General features: G+C 31.0%; 2 protein-coding genes and 1 long non-coding RNA gene across 5 annotated transcripts in view; 1 reads left to right on the top strand and 2 right to left on the bottom strand.

Moving 5' to 3' along the window:
- Nucleotides 1-25,779, top strand: part of LOC121125947 (band 7 protein AGAP004871) — a 333,305-nt gene that overhangs the window by 52,321 nt on the left and 255,205 nt on the right. The gene's annotated exons all lie outside the window — the stretch shown is intronic.
- LOC139906549 (uncharacterized) lies at nucleotides 2,948-3,293 on the bottom strand. The gene is made up of 2 exons (XR_011782158.1): nucleotides 3,221-3,293; nucleotides 2,948-3,137 (listed from the first exon to the last, which is right to left on the bottom strand). It is a non-coding gene; the product is annotated as an uncharacterized lncRNA (long non-coding RNA).
- LOC121126159 (multiple coagulation factor deficiency protein 2 homolog) lies at nucleotides 11,835-23,187 on the bottom strand. The gene is made up of 4 exons (XM_040721466.2): nucleotides 22,956-23,187; nucleotides 16,299-16,362; nucleotides 14,459-14,598; nucleotides 11,835-12,103 (listed from the first exon to the last, which is right to left on the bottom strand). The coding sequence occupies exons 1-4, from the start codon at nucleotides 23,008-23,010 to the stop codon at nucleotides 11,937-11,939; spliced, it is 426 nt and encodes a 141-aa protein (XP_040577400.1). The 5' UTR covers nucleotides 23,011-23,187; the 3' UTR covers nucleotides 11,835-11,936.

Here is a 25,779-nt window from a genome sequence, read left to right as displayed (position 1 = left end):
TCCAATATTTACCTTCTTCCATAGCCATGTCTCCACGTTCGGAGGTCAGACTGACTGCTGCAGCCAAGCTACATGGTTGCTCGACCCAGTAAGCTGTTGGTACATAACTTGAGGTCAGTTTAAGGTCTGTACAGAAATGGTGGACAGCTCACATGCAAGGAGAGAGTAAAGAAAACAAGCCAATTCCAGGTTGTCCCCCTTCAATCTCCACAATCGCCAAGCAAGTCATCTCATTGAGTCTTGGGAAAAGACACCAATCCACGCAAAAACTGTCTGCTAGGATTACTGCAAAGGGATGTAAGGTGTCTAAAGAGACTGTCAGAAAATACTTAGAGAAATCTGTTGGTGGTAAGGCTAAGCAGGCTTACAACCCCCTTTTGACAGACCAAATGAAGAAAAGGAGGATTGTATTTGCCATGGACAAGCTGGAATGCAACTATGAATGATTGGAAACGTATTGTTTGGTCAAATGAAATATATTTTAAAATCATTTTCTAAAAAAAATTTGCAAAACGATATGGTATGGGTCAAGAAAAAGGATGATGTTCTGTATGTGTCAATGGTGAATCACCCTTTAAAAATTAATGTTTGGGGAGCTTTTGGGGCTCTGGGAGTAATCTATCTTCATCCAGAGGACTGCAAGAAGAAGATTGATAGTATCTACTATCAGACCAAGATTCTTGAGAAGTATGCTCTACCTACCAATACTCGTTCGAGCTCCAGGGAACAGTTATCAACCGAAAAATTGTTCCATATCCTTCTGAGGCTATATTTACAGAAGACAATGCTCCATCTCATGTTTTAAAATCTACACAAAAGTGGTGTTCAGAGCATCTCCTTGGCTTTTTGAAGAAAGACCAATGGCTTTGGAACATTTCGGACTTGAGTTCAATCAAAAAGCAGGGGATCATCATGAAGGATAACAGTCTACCTCCTTGCACATCGAAGGAGAAGCTAATCAAAAAGGGAAAATATGTATGGAAAACCTCCGAAAAATCTTGCTACCAACGTGCCCAGAAGGACGAAGGAAGTCATCAAGAAGGAAGTCATCAAGAAGGAAGGAGGATTTATTGGTGGATGAACCACCTTTCCATTCTTTGTTATCAATGAAATACACTGCTTTTTCCAACCCGACCATCTTTAATTGGGACCCTCTAAAGGAACATATGTATATAATTGGAATTTCTTCTTTTCTTGTATTTTGTTCAAGATTTTTTTATATTGACGCCTCAAATATACTCTAAAGATAAATACACGGTGAAGGTATTTACTGTATCCATACAAGAAAGTAATAAATGAACTACATTGGTGAGAGGTTCCCTTTCCCCTTGTTTTGAAGATTTCCTTTAGATATATGTAATCTTATTCAATATATCTTATTTATGAAAAGATAACATCAATTGAAATATCTGATGAGCTATGATTGTGTATCTGGAGGATGACAGATGTTGTTGTTTAATGTATCAGATATAATACGAAACAGATGCCCCACTGCGAATACTACTTTAATTAATACCCAATGATTATAGACAGGCTGTTGTGTGCTAATGAGAGCGTTTGTCCAAGAGATGGATTGACTTTCTCTTATTTAAACGATACTACCTTGATAGAATCTTAACAAATAAGGTAAAATAAACGAAATTTTAGTGGTTTTGACTTCTATAGTGACCATAAATAAACTCTACATCAATAACTTTTATTGTTGTTACATTTATTGTGTCCTGTAACATTTCTTTCAAAAAGAACAGACAAAAATAAAATAACCCATATTATTATTGAGAACTCTTTATAGCGTAACGTCTACTTATTCAAATTCAACCAATCATCGTTGAGAACAATAATAAAGGGAACATTTATAGCGATAGAGTTGTATTAAATATGACTTAAAAATAAATAAAACTATAAAATACGGTGATTATGTGGTGCACAGGTCGTCAAGCCTCCCTCTTTGTGAGCTATTCGTCTAAGTGTGACGTTTCTTTTGTTATTTCCAAAACAATTGTTCGAAAATAATTTTGAGTTTTAATTGGACACTGTTTCTTGATGAGAAAAATACCGTTCAAGCTAATCAATGCCTAAAAATGAGATATGTGGACTCTGTTCCATATGAAAAAAAAAACCAATTAAACCTTGCTTTGCCGACTTCAAACGTTGTCGTAGAGACACCTATGATACCAAACCCTGTGAACGTTCAAATGAGACGGTAACAAGAGGAAACATATATAAAGTTGTTTGAATGATCGGAAAGTGAAGTTACATTAGTTATCAGACAACTTAAAGATATCACAAAAACGTGTTGCCTTTATTTTTCATGAAAAAGCTCTGTTCAAAATGGGTGCCGCGGTTTCTTGCTGTTAAACTAAAAACAACAATGTTTTGATGATTCTGAGCAGTGTTTTGACATATTTCAACGTAACAAAGTGATATTCTTTCGTCGTTATGTAACAATGGATGAAAAATGGATCCATCCTCCCCTCCAGAATCAAAATGATCATTATCTGAGTGGACAGCAACTGATGAACCTCGTCCAAAGCGTCTGAAAGCATATAAATCAGTTTGAAAAGGTCATGGCCTCTTTACTTTGGGATCTGCTTGGCATAATATTCTTAGATTACCTTTAGATAGGAAAATATCATCCACAGTGATATTATATAGCGTTATTAGAGAGTTTGAAGGATGAAATCACGGAAAAACGGAAACTGATGACTATTTTGAGGCAAGATTAAGTGTTTTATAATATTTAGTGGTGATAAAGTGTTAGAAGAGTGCTGAAATGAATGCTCTTGATGGAGATTATATAGATGAAAACCCAATTTTGAACAAGAAAATAAAAAACTTTCCTTGTAAAGCCTTGGACTTTTCACCCCATGTGTTACATAGTACGGGGCAATATTTCATGGATATATTTGAGTCAATGAAAGGCTTATTATTGGAATAATACAAGATATAAAATAATTTTAACTATATTTTAAAACCTTTAGTTGATTTAATTTGGCTTAATAAGAAACATTTGTTAGTAGACATTGACGATTTTTCGTTGAAGAATACATATGTAAAAAAACTCACTTTTGATAGATATCTTTGAAACTAACTTTAGTGATGATGGCCACATATGTCCCTTGACCGAAATACCGAACCTTTTTATATTATTATAAACATATTGGGATTATCCTGGATTAAAATACAGAGTAACAGTATTGAACTAAAAAAAAACCATTACCCAAAAGATTCCTGTGGGAAGTATCAAAATGCCCTAAGCAATTTCCGACACCATATTGAGTCAGTTGTAACGACTGTGGAAATAATTTATTTAAATAAAAGTTGTAAAATTGAAATATATTTACCTTTTTTTTAAATAAGTTTTTTTTTAAAATTTATGAAGTAAAAAAATATTAGAAAGCTGATTTATATGAATGTATGTGTCTTGTCAACATAAAAACAATCTTGAAAACAAATAAAGAAAATGATAAAATCCTAATATATTTTTTACTCCTTATATATGGACAAGTCAATATTTCATAGACATATTTGTCTAAATAAAAGGTTTATTATTCAAACTTCTGGGATAAGTCAAGATACTCATAAAATTTGCCTATAATTTAGATCCTTTATTTGATTTAAAAGATTTATATTGACCCAGAAATAGTTATTTTCAACCATAAAATCTGTCAACTTCTCATTTTTCTATTGTGACAATCAATTTTGGCTACTTGGTGTGCTCATTTGTACAAAAGAAAGAAGGAATAAGGTATGTACAATGCCACATGGATTAATTGAAAAATCATATTGTACATATTATGTAATAATCGTGTATGACTCAAGACCGAGGTAAAGTAAAATGGAAAAAAAAAAAAGTGAATAGTTTCAATTAACTATAGTATTGCATGATATTCTGGCGCATTGAACATTACGGAGTGTATTTTTACAAAAAAGAATAAAGGTATTACATATATATGTATGTTCCTATATGTATATTAATAATGAAAGGAACAAGAGCCCAGGATTTTTAATTGTTCATTACGTAAGCGTAGAACAACACTAAAGAAAGCACGCATTGTGTTTGAACACTACATACATAGGCATTGTAATTGTATAATCATAATTTATGGATGATTACAATGTCTTATGAAGAGTTTCTATGGGAAGTCATCACTGTTGATGTCAGCCATTTGGAGAGCCTAAACGATAGTTTTGGATCGATCCTAGTACTGCATACGTGTTCTGTCTTTTTGTTTTTTACTTCGACCCATTTTTTTTCACCATTCATAATTCCTTACAGTTTCGGACTTTTGGTACAAATTACTTAGATTTAATTCAAATTTTACTATAATTCATTGGCATAAAGGTGAATTCAATGTAGGTATGAACTCTTTTATTAATATACACGAGCATATTTTAAGGATTCAATAAAAGAGGATTTTTAATTTCTGCCCAAAAACACTGTCCCTACCCCGAAATTTACTTTTTCACACCTGAATGTTTATCTTTCAAATCGATTTGTAAAGTAATTATAATCAATTCAGCAATGTTGCAATCACTAAAGCCTTTTATGCATAAAGTTATATAACAGTTTATGTTTATAAAGTTGAGTTTTAAGCTCATATAAGTGTACTTGAATAAAAACAAAGTATTGCGTGTTAAAAATCCATAAAAAATGATAGATTTTTATAATTTTTTTTGATCGATTAGGAACAAGAAAAATAATATAGTTGAATAAAAACTTGTAACTTTTCAAGATGCCATAGGTACTTTTGATCTACAACACAGAAATAAGATTGTATTACGATGTTATAACACATTTTTGATACTTTTTAGGTTCAAATATGTAATAGAGCTAGGCAATTAAAATTCAAACTTCTGAATTTCAGCAACATAATTTTAAAATTCAAAATTTTGAATCCCTTTATAAATAGAGAGTTTTTTTTTTGTAAAAAAGTCATTTTCAAATGGCTATAGAAGTAAAAAAAACGTCTTTTGAAGAATGAAACTTTACAAAATTAACTTTTTATAAAAATACAATAGAAAATTGAATTAACAGATAACCCTAAAAAGTGGAACTCCATGTATACCCGCAAAAATAAAATTTAGAAGAAATTGAACTTTTTTGTGATCTTTTACCTTTTATAATACCTTAAATTCTAGTTTATAAACTTGATTTGTTGTATAATTATTGTTGTATGCATTAAAAAGCCTTACATGATAACAACATTAGAAAGTTTTTTTCTCATTACATTGAAAATCAAACCATCCATTGGTAAAAAAGTAATTTTTGAGATAGAGGTGTTTGGCTGTTATTGTCTTTAATTTTTTTAAATGTTGCATTAAAATTTTATATTCTCATTTTCATCAAATAACACCCAACCTTACTATTTAAAATCTTTTTATTCTTTCATTGCTTTGCCCTATTACATATTTTACCTTAATAAGTATCAAAATATATGATAACATCGTAATACCATTTAATTTATATATTATAGGATCAAAATTAACTATTACAATGAAAAGAGTGCGAGATTTTTATTTAACTGTATCACTTTTCTTGTCCCAATAAATCATAAAATATTTACACAAAAAATGTAGGAATATAGGGATTTTTATTAAATGTTTCTTTGTTTTTTATTCAAATATCAGTGTTGATCATTACCTCGAAGTAGTATTCAATACATTCTTGTTTAATTCATAACACCATTTGATGTAGTCAAAGTTTATTGAAATTTGTCACTTTTATGTTGTAAAAATATTAACTTGAAGCCTCGTTGATGGCGTTTCCTTCAATCATAATGTAATTCATGACATCAGTGGATATACTCTATAGGGTTAATTACGAAGCATTTATATTAATTATAAAATTGCACAACCTTTTAAAGTTATTTTTTCTTCAATTTATATTATTTGCACGATCATCTTTTTGAAACAAAGAAAAATAAATGGTATTTCCCTTTCAGATGTTTTCATCAGTTGACTCTAGTATGATTTTAAGTAACTGAATATACATATTAGGAACTTAATAAGGGTAATGCATAGGGTTGTGACTTTTATATTTACTTTTATAAATTAAGGACCTTCGGTTAAAATTCGTTTCAGTTGACAGTAATTAGAAAAAAATTAATGAAATCAAAGTTTATATCTTTATATATATTTTTTTTCTTTTATAATGTAACACTCCCAAACAGCGTTAGTTAAGAAAGACTTGTCTCCAAATCCCAATTGATATTGAGAAGGACAAGGAAAAGGATTGGGGACAATAATTTCGAGAAAAAGTTCTTTCTTGCAGTGAATAAATTAAATAATTATAGGCTTACTTAGTCGTTTAAAAAAATATTAGATATACTTTTTTCAAAATGTATTTTTTCATTAATCGCCTATACGTTACCTCTTGGCGTCCATCTCCATAAGTCAATTGTTGCTCATTTGAACACGAATATTCACCGGATTATTCTGTTTACAAATTTTGAAACCTAATTTCTAAATAGGCCTTCCTGACACTCTGAAAGCGGAAAGCGGTTTGCTTTCGAAAGTTGTATATTCGACCACCTTATAGTTGGAAAGGAAATAATATATACTCTTTGTTTAATTGAATTGTTTTCCAACAATCAAGGAAGACAATACACAGATATATTTATAATGGATTGGAGAGGTTCAAGGAGTAGATCAAGTAATCTCTAATAAAGCTCTTTTATCAAGTAGAAGATTATTATATTTATTTGTTAAGCCCCTTGACTATTTTTTATTCTATAATAACAACTCTTTCTACAACGAATTGAACTCCTTTTGATTCTTCGGAAGCGGAGAGAGAATCTTTTTTCGGATTTAATAGAGAATAAAATTCACAAACCATGTAGTCATATATGGAGATGATGATTACTTTTATGCGTGGAAAAAAAGTCTATACGATTTTATAACTCACTTCCAGTTGTTTTAGTATTCTATGGAAAGGGGTGTCATTTTAATAATGAATAATATGAAGTGATGAAGATCTGGTTTATTTTTTAGCCATCCTCTTATATAAATATCATTTTCCCTGTTTTTTATTATTATTAACTCCTGACTAGTGAATTCGTTTTCTGCTACGTACAACATAAAAGCTATAATTAATATATATAAAACCGGATTGAACATTTGTGTGTACTAATATACAAATGTACAAAGAGTATCCCGGAGGGTTTTTTGCGGAGTTATAAGACGAAGTCCTAATGTGACTCATAGTGGAATTGTCGTTCGATGCCGCAGTAATTCTAGCCTTTGTCCTTGTTTACATCATTTTTTCCTTCCTCCCTTATCACAGCTGATTGTAGCTGATTTAATGAAACGTCATGAGCATTATTATTTATCTCCTCCAAAACATACTTCAAATTGTCAGGGTTACCATGTTGATTTTCGGATTTCTTTTTTTAACTTAGACAACACTGGTTTTTAATCATTATTCCAGTTCTTTATACATATTTACTCAGTATTCCATTCTCATCGAAAACGCTCCATTGCTGATACCGATCTCTCAATCCTTTGCTTCATCTCTTTAGATTTTCCCTTTTATTAGTTCTTTTCGTGCATATAAATGTTTGTATTTTTGCTTTCAAGGCTTTTATTATAAACTTTTCTGGGTGACTTAACCCCGTTGATACTAGCCAGTCACCATTCTTGTTTCTGCAGTTCCATTATTTTTGTACCATCTTCTCCAGTTTGTCAATTAATTACCGCGTGGAAGGACATAGGAAGAAGAAATTCTATGAATTTTCACTTGTCAAGCCACAGGAAATGCAGTATTTATACTTTCCACTGCTGATTTTTTTTGAGTAGAGTGAGAATGTAGCCATTCAATATCGGAACCACTTTAAGCATAATCCTTCTTGATACATAGATAGATTTGATGGAGCATATTTACCAAGTAATTTACAAAGATCTGATAATTTTTTTCTAATCATCTAATTATAACATCATGAATAAAGTAGAATAATGCTGCGGATTTCATAGAGAGTTATTAGTGCTGGACTCGAAAGGGAACTGCTTTTAGTTACGCAGTGGGATTTAAGTTTATTGCTTTACTCTCATAGATGTTTGGAGCTTATTTAATAAAACGTCACTACAAATAAGCTGCTCTCCTCCGAAACAAATTGTCGGGATGGGCAAAAGAGATAAAAACATATTTAAAAAGAGTGCTTACCCTGAGTTATTGCAGGGGAATTTATTTTAAAATGGAGAGTTAATTGACCAAAAACAATAAAAAAATATCGTTTAAAGTTATGTTGAGTTTTGCTTCGATACTTGCGCCATGCATCTGGAGATCGTCGTGGCTGACGTTATAGTCCTTCTACTTTTATACAAACTGAAGAGCTCCACAAAGAAAAATATTGTTAAATGTAAAATACAGTAAGTTACATAAAAATGTTGATGCGCTCTCTATGTTGTGAACATACCTATATTAATATTACTACCACAATTTGAATGTTTTGATCAACTAAACAATTTTTTTATTCATTTCCACATCAACGATGTATATTTGAATCTCTACTTTGATGTTCAGTTTCTGTTATTCTTACATAAAGTCAGGACATATTTAATACAGAACTGGATATAGTGAGAAGGTAAAAAAATATGAAATTTAGAGATCTTCCTAGTTTTGTAATTTCTACCATAGCATATTTTGTCATCATTATTCTTTTATTCTTACAGACAGAAAAATAATTATAAAATAATCACTAATGCTTGATAATTTTTCGGTTATTTTTCTCAAGGCATACTCACATTTAATATTTATTGAATTATGTATATAATAATTAATAACATTTCGTTAAATCATAGTAGAGTATAAGAGGAAGAGGGATCATGTCTATCAATCCTCAGATTCGTCTAAAGCTCAGTACATACGCTAATTTCACCTCTTGCGCAGTTCATTGTTATCACGTCTTTTGACTAAGATTCATCGAATGTAATTTCAACTGTCCTCTTTTAAATATTATAATGTACTAGCAAAGGGTTACCCGACGTTGCTTGGCCCAAGGGGAGAGCGGGACATCACGTTTCAAAAATAAAGTACCAACTTGAGTGCGTGTTGCAAGTTTCATTCTATGTACAAAATTTATATATAAATAATTTTTGTAATAGCAATACTTCATACTGATTAATATTTTTCTTGAAAAATAGTATAAAATAACGGTACTTTTCCATTCATTTGGTATTTCTCACGCAACCTTTCCATATTGTAATCTTAGAATGAATAAATAGTTGTCATTAAATCATATTACAGCAGTTATTATAACCGTTAGCACTATAATGAAGAGAGTGAATTTGATTGATTAGGAAATCCATGCATTTTTCGATCAATAAAATAAAATAAAGAAGCGGGGGAAGGGGGGGAATGATGATCCTAACGATGATGATTATCCTAATCTGCCCTAATCATGTCGAATATTCTGATATTCCATAAATATTGTATAGATGGTGGCATACTTGAACAATATATTATCTACATGAAGATAAATATATGATTGTGCCTATGTGGAGTCTATATGTGCTATTTTGACAAATGTTTTACTTAGTTAAATACGGAAATGAAGACTTCAACATGATAAAAGAAAAAGAAAAATCGAAGATTATTCTCTATTTTTATTTAAGGATTCATTTATCTATTTACAAGAACTGTATAAAATATGATCTAAAAAGCTGGAGTGGCTTTCACAATGGAGCACCAACCATTATTACAAATATTCAGGTTCGTCTGCAGGGGGTTGGCTAAATGGGAAATTGTCCCTTTCCAAATGGAGGAATTTTTGGTGTCCACTAGAAAATGTAATATTTGAAATTGAATTTTTTTAAGTATTTCTGATTTTGGGTGAATAGATACGAATTTTTATCATTTTTCTCCTAATAATTAATATTTAATAAATTTTTTTCCAAAAAAGTTCATATTCTGTGAACAGCTCTGAATTTTTGAATTATTTTTTTCTGAGAAATTTTAATTTAATTTAATGTCATCCATCAATATATATATACATATATATAAATATAATCCTGGGCCACATTTGATATTTGTAAACAAAGGCACAGAGAGTGGCACCCTTTGGAGGTAAAATAGTACAACTCCTTGTTTAAATTATATAAGATATCATTGTATGTCACCTTACAAATCAATATGGTACAGACTCTTTTTAGTTTGTTCATGTCCTATTGGCAATCTAAATAGAGTATTTTTTTATAATTTAATTCATGATAATAGAAATTATATATATATATATATATAATAACTAGTGTACGAGTGTTTGTTTTAGAGTCTTAGGCGTAAGTCCTTGTTGAGTAAGTACGGAGTGGAGTTGTGTCTATTTCCTTCATCTCACGGCTGCTGTCAGATGAATAATAAAATGTCATAAAGTGTAAACTGCAAGGTTGTACCAGTTCAGGTTCAGCGGTTCTATAGGTATCGGTCCTTCTTTAGAAAGGCTCAGTTTCGTAAAATGCACTTAAACTAAGGGGTGTAATATGGGCCCAGGAATGGGCCACAGCTACCTTATACTCAGAGTGCTTAGTCTCCCAATTTTTTGCTTAGGGGTCTAGCACCTCCCCCAATTAAATAATTTTTCTTCTTACTAGACAATTTAATATTTAAATTTATTTCCTAAATTTTAATTTTTATTGGAAAACTGTGGATTATTTGAAGGAAGACGGACTTGACTCAACCAAAACAATAATGCTAAGGGGATCAGTAACATTTAATCGATTTTGTCTCCATTGGAGACCTCTTCAGAAATAATAACATAAGAATATTCTTAAGTCCTCTTACTTGGTTCCTGAGTATATTGAGCTTTTTTTTAATCATATGCATCCTCGAGTGACTTAAGCCAAAGGGCAAATTTGAAGAAAAAACAACTTGTAGTAGCTAGCTTTTTTGTATTTTATGCCCAACCATAAGTTATTATGGGATTATTGATAATTTAGATATCTTCATAGACAAATCCAATTACATAATAACATTATCTATGGATTTATATATAAAACTTATAAATGAATATTTAGTAGGCTATGGATTCTACAGATGACGTTACTTCATCATTTTCTCTTGTGACGTAGACATTTTTTTATTTTCTTTACAGATTTCCCCTTCAATAAAAAGGCTGAACTTATTGAGATTGGATATATTGTAGGTTAGATTGGGGAAAAAGTAATTTTGTATTTCCCATCTTTAAAAAAAAAAAATGAGTCTTGTTTATTATTGAGCACATCGGTTCATACAGTAAAGTGTTGTAAAGGTCTGAGTTTATACTACAAACGCCTTTCGGACATTATTATGCTTTACTGGTTTAATCGTGAATTATCTTCTGTCGAGTATTAAGGTCTCAATGAAAGAAATTCACCATATTTCAAGCATCTCATGGATCGATTTTCCCTCCTCAAATCATTGGTGAATCGAAAAAAAAAAAAGAATCTATTTCTCTAGCAGAAGAATTGATGATCACAATCAACAATCCATCTACAGAACATCATGTGAACATTGGTGAAATAACAGGGGCCTCTGATATATTTATTTATTTTTTAGGGGAGGGATGCTTTTTTGAAGAAAGGGCACACGAAGCAATCTTTTTTTTCTATTCTAATAATTAAAAATTAGTTTTTGCTTTACAAAGGTCCCTTCTTTACTTATGTCCTTAGCAATCCCACTAATAAACAGTGAGGATGCTTTGACTTCTTTTCCTCCAAATCAGTGTTCTTTAGATTGATTGGGTGATTTATGATTAGCTCCTATTAAGTTCCAAACAATTCTCACGAATTGAGTAATTAGCAACTGACTTTGGGCCTTTTTCTGTTTATTTGAATATGAAATATTCTTACCTCTTATTTGGATATATGTTTGTAAAAAGATGGATTTATTTACTAAAATAATGAATAATATCACACATTCACTAATACATCGAAAATAAATTAATACAATCATACTATGGGTTTTTTTAAAAATTCATTGCTGTTTTGAATTCACTATAGGATATATATCCATCCTCATTCTTATCTGTTCTCTGTAGTTGATCATCAACGATTTGCAGGACTCCTTTAAAGGCATTTCCATCGAAATTGAGATGATTCATGAGTTCTTCCTGTGAAAATTCTTTATGCTCCACTAAAAAAAAAATATATATATATTTTGTCACATATATTCAAATAATTATTTATAGTCAGTCAACACAAAAGGAAACTGAGTTCTTCAGAACCCTGGAATATGATCTGATCAAAATGGAACATAGCCCTTCCTCTGTAACTCAAAATTCTGAACAACCTTCGTTTAACTTCATTCCAGAGGCAATAACAATGTATTATTTTTAATAGAATTTGGTCTTGGGCATAAAATAATATCTAATTTTCAAACCATACCCTTTATTTTTTTGTACATTATTAGACATGTTAATGCTCCTTCTAGAGGAAGTTTAGGAGCCATACATGTTTTAGTGATTACTAAAATAGTTTTTGCTACATTTGTGAACGGATTATTGTACCTATCGATTTTTACTTGTTCAAATATGTACTCAGGCATATTAAAATTCATTCCTTTGATGTTTTACAGCAAGTTAATAATTGACAAACATCATTCCTTTGTTAGCGTAAATAGTTTTAAAACTTTGATGGGATCATTTTTGACTCTAGTATTCTACAGAGGGAGCCATGTGAGTATTAACAATTATTTGAAATTTTTTTTATAGAATGTTCATAAAATATTTCATAAGATTTCAAAATAATTTTGTAGACATATTGACTAATTTGTATTGCTGTAATACAGATGGAATCATACAAAAAAGAATTGGCATTTATTTTACTTATCTAAATAGGTTTATTATATATATATATATACTAACAAAGGATTCCCCTTTGCAGTGCTGAATAGAGGGGAATAGAAACAAAGAATGATGGTAGAAGAAAATATATATTGAGAGAGTGGTGTAGAAAGATGCAAAACGAGAAAATAAGAGGGGGAAGACAGAAAGAAGGAGGTATATTTGTAAATATAGAATGAAGAGGATGTCTTTTTCCGTTCAAAAAAATGTTTTAATGACCTCGGAGGCTCCAAAAATATCGTAGGAATAGGTTTTATTATTTTATACGTCTACATGCTAAATTTCAGACTCATTTGTTTTACCATTTTGCATTAGGTATGTGATAAAACCAAAAAAAAAACATATAAATATATATAATAAAATTTATGAAGCTGCCACTTATAAAGTTCGAACTTTGATGAAGTTACTGAACTTGATTTTTCTTTAATCAGTTCTAGTACTGACAGTCCTAAGGACAGCTTCCAAGGATAGATCTGGCTGTTCCTAAGACTGGACTGGTCTGAATAAATAAGGCCCCACACAGAAATATATATATACCACCATTGTTCAAGTGTTAAACCACTGTGAAATAATAAGTAGGAGGAAATTGGGATCAATTGCATCATAAAAGCTTTAGCCACAGAAGTCGCTGCTAGATAAATACATTTTCTGTAAACTCATTCCTAGTAATTTCATTTCCAGTAAATTAATTCACTGTAAAATTCCTCCCGGACATTTTCGAAGAATGCTATTTAGAGACATTATACGTTTTGTACATTGAATCTAGTAACTACAGGGTGCTCCAGAAAAATTGCAAAATATTTAATGGCTTATAACGAACAAACTAGGTGGAATAGAATAGAAACATTCATTTTTTTATCGGCATTTCAAAGCTACACTCAATAATTTACAATGAGATCCGCCTCTCTTGGATTCAGCTGTGGTATTGTACTGGTTCAGTTTTCGCACTTTTAATTTACATTTCAAGGATGAGTTGTGTAGCCCAAAGAAGATATTTTAATTTTCAACTGTACCGTCCTACAAGCCCAAAAAAGTGTAAGATGTCTTAGCCACAAAATGTCTGCACTTTTAGAGCCCAGATTTATGGCCTACAAACAGACCTTAACCTATGCCGATTCTATCTCTTGGTGAAGGTCGAGCATTAGGTCTGTGCAAATTATCCTTCGTCTGTGGAGGCTGTGAATAAGTCTATTACCCGTTCGGCAAAGCTGGATCCCGACGAGGTCACTTAGCCTGCCAAAGCTTCTGTAGTTGTGTTGCCGAGGTAATCAAGAAAGGCGATATCATTATGCATAATTGAATCTCATTAAATGTAGCTTTCAAATAATAAAATATTTGGTTATACTCTTTCTAATTCGTTCGTTATATGCGTTTAAAGATTTTTCCAATTTATCTAGAACACACTTTATAGCGACTATAGTCACAATGTGTCTGCAGAAGGTCGTGACTTGTCCTCTTAGTATATAATATTTGAGTTCTTGTAATGTTTTTTTGGGGATAGAGGGGGTCCTACTGGCTATTCTTGTACATTAAACATTCTCTATAATTTTCGTTCTAGTGTTAGTGGATAAGTTTTTTGTTTGAGACTGCTTTTGTGTGACAAGCCACAAATATACATTGAATGCAAAAAAGAAGATATTTCTTACACTGCATTTCCAACATTTTCTTTGTTGACTCAAGTCCATCCACGAATCCATTTTTATCCAAGTCAAACATGTTAAAATACTCCATCACTCGTTCATCTGAAGAGAGTTTGTTCATATTCACATGAGCTTCGTGGGTATGCCTATAAAATATACATTAATTATGAGAAAAGGTGCATTTCTAGAAGACATTGATTTATTAATTTTATTTCGATGTATTTTATAATATGATTAATGTTTGTCTCATTCACAGGCACCTATTTAAGTATAACGATTTAATTAATATACTTTATATTGTGTATTCAATGTAAAATTGTTTAATAAATGGAAGTAGATTTTTTTATTGATGAGGTTGCGTGATAATGCCATATTTGTTTTTATTCTAAAACATTTTTTATATCGAAGGTAACAGGGCCGGAAGCTCAAAGAAAACTTGTGTTTAAAATATCCACTTGCAGGAGATGGCTCAGGATATGACTACAGATGGACCTTTGTCAGGAAATTATTAATTTTAGTCATTAGAAAAAAAAGAAAAGAGCTGTTGCGTGTCATCTTTCTTCTTTTTTTGCTTATGATTTAATAAATCGTCGTTGTGTTAACTTCTTTTCTGAAGTAAGAATTCGCACCCATTTTTGGTGTGAACAGTTTTAAAAACGAAAAATACAAAATATTCATATGAATTAAAATATAATTAGAATATTTTCTCTGCACTAAAGCTATTTCAAATGTAGGAGGTTGTTCTCTTTATTGCAGTTATTCCGTTTTTCCCTTCCCCCAAAAAAAAAAAAAAACACAAAAAAACACACATACTGCTGATATTAACAAGGTTCTTTTTTCAGTTGGACAATAAGTCTTGTTCCCACTTTCTTATTATGCTCTACAAAAATCCCATTCATCTGAGCATATCTCTTTAATCTCTTTATTGTCATGAAATTTTTTTCTTTCTGACAAGATGTCATTCATAGTTGAGAGGCAGAGTCTCTCCAAAAGCTTGAGAGTCAGATTGTCAATAGAAGCCAATAGACAGAGAAATTAGTACATACGATCCCGAGTACTCCCACAACTAATTAATAAGTGCAATAATATCTTGCATGTTACCAAAATAAAATTTATTTTAAATGTATTTTCACAAAGATATCGACAGCTTTCATATTCCAGACAGCTATATTTCTAAGCTGTTATCATTGTTATTAAATTCTTGAAGAGTGAACTTTCTTTTCCTACAACAGACAAGCTGTCGTATTGGGATTTTATAAGAAAAACGATTCAAATTTTGTGTGAGATCATAAGAGACGGAGATTTGTGGGTGAGCTATAAATATATGTCCTTGTTGGACTCAAATAGAATATAGGATTGAAGTCAGATTAGTTCTTGCCTTTTCTTCTTCCCCATCATCCCAGCTGCTTATAGCTGATCTAATGAAACGGTATGTCTTGAAGCTGCTTTTCTCCCAAGAATTATTCATATTGTTAGGGTATCTAGTTTGAGGTTTTTTTTACATGTCCAAAATGATTCCAATTAGAGTCACTGTATAGTGCTTATAATCCCATGAAGCTGAATGAGATTAATCACAAAGTAAAGTTCACTTTTTAAAACATAATATAAGGTGATATTCATAGGAGATTTCATACAGGAGATCATTTGAACCACAAATTATCCTTCTGTTTTCATTAGGGGATGTTTTTGAGGGGGGAAATACCTTTAATTCCAAACAAGCCTTAAGATACGTCTCTATTACGCATTCCCATCAATAATAATTATAATAAAAACCCTCACTTAGTGCACTGTTTAATGGGGGTACATGTAAAAAAAAGTAAAAAATTTAATTGAAATAACCACTTACTTCATTTGATGTTCAAGACTTTCTTTATCAGGAACTATGCCGTGCATGATACTTCCTTCCTGTCCTGCAACGTTAATAATAATAAGACTATTATAGATTAGATGATAACGTTAATAGCTCCATGGGGTGCACAGCTACCCCAACACTAAAATGCATATTTGAGTAATATAAATGTGTATTTGTCCTTCGTTGCTAATACATATGATATTTCTAATAAGTATCAATAGATAAATTGAATACTTGTTTACCTTTATACTAGATGCATGGAATATTTCACAGAAATAGTATTTGGAAAAAGAAATATTAAAAGAAATAGAGGATAGATTACATAAATTTTTGCTTTTGAGTCTTACAAGGTATTTTTTTTTTTTTTTGCCTTGAAGGATGTACATAAAACACAAAAAAGCATAGTGTATAGTTTGCGGGCAAATGTTTCCAGATTCAAAAAATGTTTTAATTATTTCTGTATTTGTTTTTAGAATCGGAGAAATAACCCTTTATTTAGAAGTGGAATACAATTTTTTTTCAGCATCAAAATAAAAATTTTTTTTTGATTTTTTTAATCCAAAGACGTACTTCTTCAATTTAAAAAAATTAATATTGATTGCTTGAAAAATATTTAAATAAATGCTTATAAAAATGTTGAAATTTATTGACAGGATATGAAATGTTGCACTTATTAAACGATAAAAAGCAGAAACTTCTGACTATAAAAGGTCACCATATCAAAAAAATTTTGGAAAATAAAAAAAATAATAAAAAAATACTGATCCCCCTCTGATGTGATTCGAGTGAAAATGGGAGGGTTTGGTTTTTGGAATTTAAAAAAACAAAAAATCTATATTTATTTACAAAAATTCCATACTCAACAGTTGCTCCGAAAAAATAATTTTTAGGAAGAAAATTATAAAAATCCGCAGATGAATTTTTTTTTTCAATAATGATATTCTTAATATAAAAAAAAAAATATTGCAACTAAATTGTTCGGAAAAGAAATTGGAAAAATTAAATAAATTTCAAATATTAAAATTTCTATTAAGAAACACAAATTCTTAAATTTGTGTTTGGGGGGGGATGGGAGGGGGTCTTTTTTTTATAACAAAAATAAAAGTAATAAATAGTTAAGTACTCTTAATAAATATAAGAATCGGAACTGCAAATTAAACAGTTTTTCCGATTGATCGCCCATCACTAATATCAACCCAAATCTAAACATTTGTGAACAATTGTAATTTCTAAATTAATACACTATTATCAAACAGAATATGTTCTATATAGAGAATCCTCTCCAGAGATGCATAAAATAGGACTTGTTGGTGTGTAAAAATAAAAGAAACTAAAAATGAGCATGCTGATAATTTGAAAAATGTTTAAGAGGAGAGTTGTCACGATGTTTTATTAGAACATTTGCAAGGCGCTAGGATGATAGGAAGGAAATAAACACAATTCACAAAACAGTGCATATCTCAAGAACAATGGCCCAGGTGTAGGAGGGTGAATTTAATTTTAAAGAAGTCCGTAGCCGGGAAAGTAGTAAGATACATGAGCGTGTGTTTATTAGCTTGCTATTGTTTATTTATAAAATTATTTTTTAAACATAATTTCTCGGAACTTTTCTAAAAATCAACAAAACCTCGAATCTATAAATTTTATTTTCAAATGCTACATTATTCCTAGTGTGGTTTTTATTTGATATAATGGAATTTCATTATTCCCACTTCGTATATAGCATGAACAAATAGGTTGGAATACTCCAATGTCGATCCCCAATTCTGCTCGTAGTTTAATAAGGACTTACAATTATAAGTCCACAATAAATCCAGATTGTTACTTTCCGTCTTTCATTTGCAGACGCTCTGTCTTCAAGAATTAAAAATAAAAAGACACTGTTTGAGCAAAGAAGGTCTCTGCTCTAAAACATAAAGACGACTTTGTTTTAAAATGGTATTTCCCTTCACGCCATGTTATTTTTTTTTCTGAAAGTGTTTTTAATATTCTTTCATTCTTAGGAGAGAATAAATATCTAAGTATTGAGGAGCTTCGTATAAGTGTGCTCATAAAAGTCGGAGAGTAACATTGAGGACGACTTAGGGAGTTATTTTATTATATTATTAACTTAATATCTGTTTGTTTGTCGACGTCTATTAACTTTGGACAAAGTCGTTTACTACGGCTAGTACTTTATATTTATTAATAAAAGTAGCCTAGGTGGAAGACTTGAGTCTACCGCAAGGATCTCGAATTTGTTTAAAAAGTTTCTGTTAATTGTTTAGATGGAGTTACACTCATTAAGTATAAGTAAACATTATAGTATTTCATCTACTCCATCTAACCTAGGATTCTTTGGTAAAATCCCTCTGCATAAGGTAAATGTTTCTATTTCTTTATTAATTATCTGGGGGCAAACCTACATAAATTCGAGAGAAATACTTTTTCCCAAAGCGTTGTCCATAAGCTACAGCAATTCCACACCCAGGATTCTGATTACAACGACTCATCTGTTTTGAAAAGATGTAGGGATATTCTGGAAGTATTGTATTTTTAATTGATTATTATGAGTAATGCATAAAATATGTCCTACCGGTATGTACAAATATAAGACATACCTAATGTGGAAATCATAGCAATTTATAGAATGTTTGGGAGGAGATATGTTTTGTTGGTAAATGTTGTGAAGGGAAAAAATACATCTTCCACTCCATATATGGCAAGGACAGATAGGCGGGAAATAATACTCTGATGACGATCCTTAATTCTACTGCAAGTCCAACAAGGACTTTCAATTGAAAATTCAACAAGAAACTCTCAGAGTTACTTTCCATCATTCATGAGGACATGCTCTCGTTATCACTTTGTACTTAGACGTACGATCCTCACGAATTCAGATTGCCAATCAGAAAAAACTACTCCCGCTTTCCAAGACATATCTTATACATTGTATAGTTGCGTATAACATAAATTCCTAGTAATGTATGTATATATTTATAATCACTCATGTGGTCGTATAAAGAGGGACACTAATCTTATGAAACCCTATTTAGGTCATTTTAAAATCTGTTTCTTTACAAAAAATAAAATTCTATGGTCTTTTCATTTGTCTTTAATTTGATATATTTTTGAATATAAATACAAATCTGGGGGTGAGGGAGGGATTTATTCTACATTCTGTAGCGTAGTATTCATGTAGGGCTTAATAATATAAGGGGTTTATATAATATGTAAATTACACTGAAGGAGCTCCTTGTATGGGATCAAACAACTTAAATTTGTATATGTTTAATCTACCATACATATGAATATACTTATATAAAGCTGTAAATCGTAAGCATTTTATGTCAGTAAAAAATGGAAAATGATAAATATGACAATTTCAAAAATGTTGTTGAGGAGGGTAGCGTAGCTGTTATGACGTTTTATTAAATCACCTACAGGCAGCTGTGACAGGAACGATATATACTCACTTGGGAATAATATAGGAGGGAATGACTCAGATGTCGATTCATATTTTTATTTCGAATATATGAAGGACTGTCAATTATAACTAGTGATAAAGATTGTGTGTGTTTTGGGCATGTTAAAAAAATACATAAAAATGAGCATGTCAACCCGGAGGATTTCAAGTATGTATTGGTGGAGGGATCCTTAGATATCATAAGATTTCACGAAACAAGTTAAAAAAATTATATTGGCCCCGACAGAGACCTATCAAATAAAATGCTTAAATTAATAATATGTCAATATTAAAACAATCTTAAACAAAAATCTAGAAAAGGATAAGATAAAATATTATTTCATATACATTTTTGAGCCAACTATAGGCTAACAATTTCTCATTATTTTATTGTGCCGATCAATTTTGACTACTTGAAGTGCCATTTGAGGCACACTAAAAGGAATAATCAGACAAATTGTTGATGGAAATTCACAAATATTCGTATAAAAATACAAATATAATCACCAATCAATTTGGAAAAAGTGTAGCCTCATATCACAAATTCCATGAGAGAACAAAAAATATATTAGCCAATCCATACAATAAAAACATTTAGAACCCCGGGCATGGAAGCAGAGATCACTAAGACCAATACAGAGGAGTTCATAATAATACTATGTCATTGCAGTGTGTTAGTATAAAAAAATCTTGTATGCAAATTAAGAAAAGAGAAAATGCAATTTTTTTAAAATTTACACACATATAAACATTCATATTTGAGTCAATTATAAGATAGTTAAAAAAAGTTATGGGATGAGTTAAGATACCCAAAAGTTGTGGTTATAGTTACATACCTATATTTTGTTAATAGTACTTATATTTGCCACGATATGGTCCCATTCAACCATGAAATATGTCATTTTCTCATTCATTGTAAAGATCATTTTTTGCTACTTTAAATACTGGCATTTGTGGCATACTCAGTGGGTTATTAAGAATTATTTATTGACATAAATCAACAAAAGTTCCTAAGTATAACTAACAGTTCAATCCACATTCAATTTCGAAAAAATTATAATTTTGTTGGCTTGTTAGCTCGAGTATCACTTCTGTAATTTAAACCCTTCAATGTATGCTGTTTGATAAACAGGACATGGCGAATTTTGTAAAATTATGTCTTAAGTACATTTTTCTTCAGAAATATTACAATCAAAGTGATGAAATCCGAATAAAAGAGCCTGTTTATTTTCAGTCCTATTGAATAAATTTTTCCTCATAACATAAGTACATCAACTATGAAGTTATTAGTATTTAAAAATTCAATTTTTGTCAATTACAAATTACAATTAATACATTAAAGGGGTTATCCCACTTCATTATTAGAAATTATTCATTTCTAGCTTGATTTTATGTACGAAGTGTGTTCAAAAAGTAAGGTGACTTTGTCCTTCTAGAAACAAATATTTACTTTATAATCAATATTTAAGTTGTCCCCCTTCAAAGTAATCCATTTCAAATACAATAGAGTTGTGCTAACGCTTTTTTAATCCTCGAAGCACTTCTCATTAGCTTTTTTTTTTGTTAGAACCTTGACTTTTTCCAGCGATTCAGTCATTATCTCCTTATTCGTTGCAAATCGTTGGGGATTCTTTTGTTAAAAATTAAGAAGTTTCGAAAAAAGCTTAGCTGACACTCATGTCATGCCCAAAACGTACAAAAAGTTATATAGCACGAGACAACTTGGAACTGCCGATAGTGATTCAACAGTTTCGCAGTGTTGTGGACGTGTTTGGGCGTCAAGGTGAGTCACGTCAATGGCATCTTCCTAGACATCTTGGAAGAGTTTGTATCACTTGTTTATATTTTTTCCTAATTTATTTCATTTTACAAACAAAAAAAAAACAAAACAAGAACAAAAAAAAAAAACGTACATAGAGTCCAATATTTCATAAAATGTATTGGAGTCAACTATTGGATTACATTTGAAATTTAGGGGGAAAATTGTGATATCTGTAGGAAAGTTCAAAAAAAAAAAAAGGAACACCCTTCCATATTATATTCCTAGCCAGGGCCGTGGGTCTTTTATTTTTACTTTCTCTCTTCAAATTCCAGCTTAACTGTACTTTCTGTCAACAAATTATTCTTAAGAATAATTTGTTGACAGAAATGAACAATAATTTGTAAATATAGCAATACAATCTTGAGACAAATCATTTTTTCTTGTATTGTATTGATGAGTCACACCTGTGATCCTCTCAATTTTGAGAGAAATTATTCTATACTCCTTGTACGTTGATGGGCCACATACCTAAAAATCCACCAGATAGAAAAAATATTCTACAAAAATCTATACAAAAAGCAAGGACAACGCTCCCCTTACCAAGGACACCAGATATATAAGCAGATAAGCCTTATTTCGCAATAGAACCTTCTAACTAGTTGGTATCGTTTGTCTATGAGACTTTAGGTAGTTTTTGATGGAGTATCAGGCAAAGAGGCGAAGTAGACCTATGAAATCATGCTCCACCCAATCTATGAACAATGAAATAGACAATATGGAAGGGTCCATAGGCCAATAAGGCATAGCCCTTGATCCACTAAAAATCGAACTATTATGTACTGTACTTGTAAAGTGTAAAAATACTATTTCTTGTTGTTCAAACTAAATTTACAGAAACTGAAATCCCTCGTTTTCATCCCTTCTATGCATGTATTTAAATGGATCACAACAGTATCACATACAGACTTAACAACTTGACTTTGTGTTGACGGAGAACATCTGTTATGTGTCGACATATAAAGATACATGAATAAAAATCGACGATATAAAATATTGGCTTTCTATGAATGCATAGTTAAAGTTAAAAAAAAAATTGGGATTTTCTCTTAGACATACTTGAACCAGTTATGGGCTCATTATTCAAATTTGTTAAATAAGTAATGATATCAAAGAAGTTTAGCTATAGTTTTAAACCCTTACTTTATTGAGGGCACTTATATAGGCCCCAATATGCCCACTTTTAAGAATGAAATATATATTTTTTCATTCTTTTACTTTGAAGATCATTTTTGGTAGTTTAGTTATCATTTGCGACTCAATTTTTTCAAAAATTAATCTAGTTTGGCTTAAAATTGACGGCCCATATATAAAAAAACCCATTTTTTTAACAAAGCGATAGTACAAAAATCCATACGATACAAAACAAGGACGACACTCTCCTTACCAAGGATCCTGGATATGGAAGCACAGATGACGAATAGAATCACAGAGAGGTTCATATTAATACTATGTAGTTGACTTATCAAGTGGAAAAAAAAGAAACTCTCTTATGTGTTACAACTAATTGTAAATTCACAAAAACTGAAATCCCTTGTTTTTTTAGAACATTATGTTTCATCAGTCTAGCTACACATGTGTATGTACAGCTCACAAGAGTATTACGTACATCTAGAACTGTAGAGAAGGCTGCGTCGAAAGAGTATGTACATATATCATATGTGAAGGAACATAGGTAGAGGCAAACACTTACGTGTCATTATTTGATTAAGCTTCTTTCAATAAGAAGTAATGTAACGAAAAAAAAGGCAATTTTTCTATTGTTCATTATTATTCAGAAAGAGAGGAATTGATGATAAAATAAAAGCCTTTGCGTGAATATAATAAATATTTGTAACAAAAACAAAAAAAGTAGCATTGTAAGCAATATAAACAGGGTTCGTAACAAATAATATAAAAGTATATTTAACTCGTCAACAGAAAAGCAAGCTCGAATGAATTTTATAAAAATTCAGTGTGCATCATAATTGTGTTCTTATTAGAGGTGGATCGTGTTAGAAAATATTGGGCTTCACACTAATTTGGGCTACGAGATGTCGGGTTTGGGATAATTCTTGAGATTTCTGGGACAAAATACGAGAATCTATACAATAAAGGTATTCAATATATACTTATGAACACTAAATATATATAATATATATATTCCCATCAGCATGTAATAACTAATTCATGAAGTCAATTACCACACAATCAATTTAGTAAAAGTGAATTAATTTTCAAGATTTACATCTTGATAATCTTTTTTCATTGTGTGTATGATTTCTCCATCTTACTAACACGCCTATTTTTTTCAATTTCATAATAGACTGGAGGTAGGTTGATTATTCATTTCAGATGTTTAATATTTGTCGTATCAAGTTCAATCTTAAGGATACGATATAGAGGATGAATACACCTTTTTTGAGGGGAAAAACGTTGATGGCATTGCCAAATTTTTCTTAGGAAGTCGAAAAATAATCGGAAATCTTGTTCGTCTTTGGTACTGTTACCCCTGCCGTGGATTTGAAGTCATAGGTAGGAGTGGGATATGAAAGTAATTTTGGTCTCAATTTCGCCAAGAGAGGATTTTGAAATATGCTCTCTTTCCTCGTAGTCAATTTCTCTGTCAAAAGAAGCACACAAACTCAAAAATTAATGCGAAAATATTGTACACATGGATTTCATTTGTAATTTGGAATCTTGTATCTTCATTTTCTTATAGTTGGATCAATTCTGACCTTAATTATTCCACAGCTCTTTGTTTGGTCACTTTCTCCCTGTCTTTACATCTTGGGGCTAACATAGTTGAAATAGCCACAACATTAATCTCCTTCAATTTATTAACATAATACTTACAAATAATCATTAATATCATCCTCAATTTATTTTTATAGGGTGGAATCGAGGATGACGTCATTTATTTGTTGTATATGAATTATGACGGGTGGGAAAGTTCAGACCACGTAGTTTTCGGGCCTGGAAAAATGAGGCCTGGACTACAGGCTTTCGGACTCGGGCTTAAACTGAATCTACATTTAGTTCTTAAACGACAAATTAATGTCAATGTTTATGTACAAATTATTCTTGTTAACCATTTGGGTCTGCTGCAATTGGTATTTTTAATAACTAAAATTGATTGTACAAATATGAATAACAGCCATTAATTTACCCCAATATGCTAACAAAGTATTGGTCTGAAGAATGAAATTAACAAATACATTGGGATTTTCTATTTTTGTTTATTTTCATTCAAAATTGTTTTTATGCGTGTGCAATAAAATTTTTCATCTGTTTCTTAATGCAAATTAAGTTTTTTGAAATACGTGTTTTAAATAATAATATTGTTAGGAGGAATTGGGGTATAGGTATTAACATGCATAAGCATTAAATACATAAAAAATAGAAATCCCAACCAAGATCTACACAAAAAAAAAAAAAAAAAACACGTTAAAAAACAATTACACATTCCAACGATCTCATAATTATATAAAACAACCACCTACTAAACAATTCAGAACCTAATCATCAATCAATTGGTCTCCGTAAATGAAAGGGCTCAACACTTCATAGAATTGTTTTTGAATTAGTCATATATTTAGCTGAATTTGGCAAATTATATTTGACAATGTCAATAGAATGGCCCAGGAATTACCACACATACTCTGCATTTTCAAAGAAAATGCACCATATCATGCATGGTTGTAAAGAATAAAACTATTATTCTGATGTTTTCTTATAAATTGGTTCTCTATTCCAATTGAATGGCAATCATAGCTTTGGTGCTCAAAAGATGCCCAATTTTAGGGCTTATTCGTCTTTGCATTGTAAGCAAGCCGAGCAAAATGATTACCATTATGGTATCAATCCTTTTTCGCCTCCATATTGAAAAAAACAAACAAATTCAAGTCAAAAGGAAATTTCCCCAACAATTTTGAGAGGGATCGTAGAATACAAAAGAGTTAGTCAAAATCTGGAATTGAGAAGTTATTTTGATTAATTTTAAACCGTTAATTTGTTGCCCTTCGACAACTCCATTTATTTCTTTTTAACAAAATTTTCTGGGCTTTGATATTTTGTTTGTGGGAATGGGGAACACAAACAAAGCTCTTGAGGCCAATGTCTTCAACCCTAGCCTTCGGGATTGTCAACCTACTGACCTTCATTTCTGTAGCTAGTGTAGCACATTGAGATGCTTGGCTCAGACGTATTTTTAGCCTTCAAAACATGCCAAG

Source organism: Lepeophtheirus salmonis, chromosome 11 (assembly GCF_016086655.4).
Source record: "Lepeophtheirus salmonis chromosome 11, UVic_Lsal_1.4, whole genome shotgun sequence".
Taxonomy (NCBI): Eukaryota; Metazoa; Arthropoda; class Copepoda; order Siphonostomatoida; family Caligidae; genus Lepeophtheirus; species Lepeophtheirus salmonis.
This window is presented reverse-complemented; position numbering and strand designations above follow the sequence as displayed.

Coding starts and splice junctions, on each gene's coding strand:
- LOC121126159 (XM_040721466.2), bottom strand. CDS start 23,010: ATGAACCTCTCTGTGATTCTATTCGTCATCTGTGCTTCCATATCCAGG. Junction 16,363..22,955: donor TTCCATATCCAGGATCCTTG/GTAAGGAGAGTG, acceptor TTAACGTTGCAG/GACAGGAAGGAAGTATCATG. Junction 12,104..14,458: donor GAAAATGTTGGAAATGCAGT/GTAAGAAATATC, acceptor TTTTTTTTTTAG/TGGAGCATAAAGAATTTTCA.